General features: G+C 40.4%; 1 protein-coding gene across 1 annotated transcript in view; it reads left to right on the top strand.

The window, feature by feature from the left end:
- The window catches only part of HSPB11 (heat shock protein family B (small) member 11), a 36,466-nt gene extending 33,988 nt beyond the window's left edge, over positions 1–2,478 (top strand). Inside the window, exons 4-5 of the mRNA XM_023515095.1 lie at positions 19–62; positions 2,326–2,478. Of these exons, the coding sequence (XP_023370863.1) occupies positions 19–62; positions 2,326–2,439 (158 nt within the window). The 3' untranslated portion in view covers positions 2,440–2,478. The remainder of the gene's footprint in view (positions 1–18; positions 63–2,325) is intronic.
- Positions 2,479–3,483: the final 1,005 nt, after the last annotated feature.

Here is a 3,483-nt window from a genome sequence, read left to right as displayed (position 1 = left end):
GTTGAATTTGTTTTTTAGACTTTGTACACACAGAGGGGCAGCTTCAAACTGAAGAAATTTTGGTAAGTCAACATACCTTGTAGAAATAAAAATTACCTTTAACCAATACAGTGTATTTAGATTTTAGACCTATCTCTGTAGTCACACAGTTAATAAATGTCCTCGGGATATTATGGATTTTGTACCCAATCAACCAACAAAGACGATTATTCTTGGTAATATTATACGCTAAGTTGTAGCATTTAGAAATCACTCTTTTGTCCATCATAGAAAGACAGCAAGGATAAAGCAACTCATTTTTTGTTTTTTCTTTTCTCATTCATTTATTCTGAAGTAGTTATTGGCATTCCTTTGTTTTCTTGTCTTCAATTGTGTAGGCCTTTTAAAATAGGAAACAAAAAAGGTTGAAATGCCAAAATTGGATGTTGATTTAAGCATGAAAAGACAAGAGAGATTGGGATAGGGGAACTAGAGCATAGGAGCAGCAGCAAATAAGCCAGAGAGAGGTGGGGCGGGAAGAGAAGCCGTGTTTTTCGACAACATTCCATGGGCTTTGCTCGTCAAGTGGAATGAAAGCCGGTTGACAGGACGCTGCTGCCTCATCAGGAGCTCCTCTGGCCTGCTGCTTTGTCAGGCCCTGGGTTTAGACAGAAACAAAGGAAAACAACTGAATGTGTATTTTTTTTTTTTTTAGGTGATAGTGTTTGCTTAATTAAGGTTTCTCTAAGTGGGGGTTAAAGTGGTACCTTCTCCACTAAGTCTTTTCTTCACAATTTGCCAGAAGTTTGCCAAAGATTCTCTAGCAAGTTTTTGAATCCTGTGAATTCCTTTCTCTCCTACCAAAAATTTGCCCAATAACTGGGGAGGCCAGTGAGGTCCCCCCACATGATTAAGTATACTGGGCCGGGCAAGGTGGTTCATGCCTGTGATCCTAGCACTCTGGGAGGCCAACGGGGGTGGATTGCTTGAGCTCAGGAGTTCGTGACCAGCCTGAGCCACAGCGAGACCCTGAGAACCCTGACTCTAAAAATAGCTGGGCCTTGTGGCAGGTGCCTGTAGTCCCAAGCTACTTGGGAATCTGAGGCAAGAGGATGGTTTGAGCCCAAGAGTTTGAGTTTGCTGTGAGCCACGGCATCCTACTGAGGGCGACAAAATGAGACTCTTATCTCAGGAAAAAAGAAAAAGATTAAATATACTTAATTTTATCTTCCTGTTTTTTGCATCTTCATCAAGTAGGTTATGAATAGTAAGCCTCTGCTTGCTTTGGGGTTTTGTTTCAAAACTCACTGCAGGTCAGGGAGGGTTGTAGCATTAGAGAAAATCTGTAAAATAGGAAGAGGGAATGGGAGGCTGGAAATCACTCATAGTTTTTTTTTTACCCTGTCACAATAGCTTTTATAAACTGATTTTCTTCTAATTGTTGATCATATGCATCGTATACAATAATAATGTGTGGACAGTTTTGTGTCATCTTTTTTAAATGAATGTTATATACAAGCTTCATAGTTTTAATTTAAAAATAACACCTACCTGTTGGCTTATATTTAACTCCTCTGTCATTGTAATACACAGGGGAACATCTTATGTATGTTCCTGCCATCATGACCATCACCTTTCTGATTATTCTCTAGGAATAAAGTTCTGGGAATAGAAGTGGATAGTATATACATGTAAAACCATAGTCATGTTTCAGGATAGTATGTGTATATTTCTTTTTTTTTTTTTCCCTGAGACAGATCTCACTTTGTCACCCTCAGTAGAGTCCCATGGTGTCACAGCTCACTGCTCTTAGCAACCTCCAACTCTTGGGCTAATTAAGCAATTCTGTTGCCTCATCCTCCCAAGTAGCTGGGACGACAGGCGCCCGCCCCAATGCCCAGCTATTTTTGTGGTTATAGTTGTCATGTTGTTTGGCAGGCCCGGGTTGGATTCGAACCCACCAGCTCCTGTGTATGTGGCTGGCACACTAGCCACTGAGTCATAGGCCCCAAGCCCAGGATATTATGTTGTAAGGCAACATTAATCAAAGAAAACCTCTTATCATGAAAAATACTTTAGAAAGACACTTTGAAAATACTGATAAATGTGCAGTTGCAATTTTTAGCTCTAGTTGCTATTTTTCATCAAACCAAGGCTGATACTTAGCTAATAAAACTGCACCAGAACAACTGTGATATGTGGCTGACCTCTCTTCTGAATAGTGTATCTTATAAATTGTTATATATTTAGAATATTACTCTTGGATCAAACCGTTTCTTCTGCTGACTGCCTGTTAACAGTCAACTAGGATTGCTAAATGCGTCCATATTGATTTTTCCCCTACAGGTAAACGATGGCTACGCCACTTACTTGAGATTTATTATTGTTTCGGCCTTTGATCATTTTGCATCCGTGCACTGCATTTCTGCAGAGGGAACAGTAATCTCAGAAGTTATTTGATTTCCTTGCATGATTTTTTAACAATATATTTATTTAAACATGGAGTTGTCAGTGATATACTTTATTAAAAGGATTTGTATCAATCTGTTTCAGTTTTTGTTTATATTCTCTTCAGTATTGGGGGGTAAAGGAATTCTGTTTGTATCAGTCAGCAGTGCTGCCTACCGGGGAGGGTTTGAGAAAGGTTTGGCTTTGATACACAGCTTAATCAAGGAAGTGACGATACATGAACATTTAACTGATAATTGTCTCTCCACGGCATCCAGTACAGTTCTCTTCAGATCTCAGTGTACTAATTTTTTAATTTATTGATTGATTGATGCAGAGAGCTAAGTGAGCAATATAGACAGAAGACAACGTGAGAGTTCAGGGAAGAGAAAATACTTCAGGGAAGGTTTTATTGAAATCATGGAACCTGAGTGGGCCCTATAAAACAAGTCTTTTTTTTTTTTCCAATTTTATTCTGATTTTGTTTTTTCGTTTTGAGACAGAGTTTCGCTGTGTTGCCCTCAGTAGAGTGCTGTGACGTCACAGCTCACAGCAACCTCAAATTCTTGGGCTTAAGCGATTCTCTTCCCTCCTGAGTAGCTGGGACTATAGGCACTTGCCACAACACCGGGCTATTTTTTGTCACAGTTGTCATTGTTTAGCAGGCTTGGGTGGGGTTTGAACCCACCAGCCCCAGTGCATGTGGCCAGTGCCCTAACCACTGAGCTATGTGTGCTGAGCCATTTTTTTAAAAACTCGGAGAAAGGCTTGGTGCCTGTAGCACTTTGGTTATGGCACCCGCCACATACACCGAAGGTGGTGGGTTGGAACCCGGTGTGGGCCAGCTAAACAATTGCAACAAAAAACCAGCCAGGTGTTGTGGCAGGCACTGTAGTCCCAGCTACTTGGGAGTCTGAATCAAGAGAATTACTTAAACCCAAGAGTCTGAGGTTGCTGTGAACTATGACATCACAGTACTCTACTGAGGGAGACATAGTGAGACTCTGTCTCAACAAATAAATAAATACTCAAAGAAGAGTTAAGAAACAAATAATC

This window comes from Otolemur garnettii, unplaced genomic scaffold, assembly GCF_000181295.1.
Source record: "Otolemur garnettii isolate 467f Iridium unplaced genomic scaffold, OtoGar3 scaffold00066, whole genome shotgun sequence".
Taxonomy (NCBI): Eukaryota; Metazoa; Chordata; class Mammalia; order Primates; family Galagidae; genus Otolemur; species Otolemur garnettii.
This window is presented reverse-complemented; position numbering and strand designations above follow the sequence as displayed.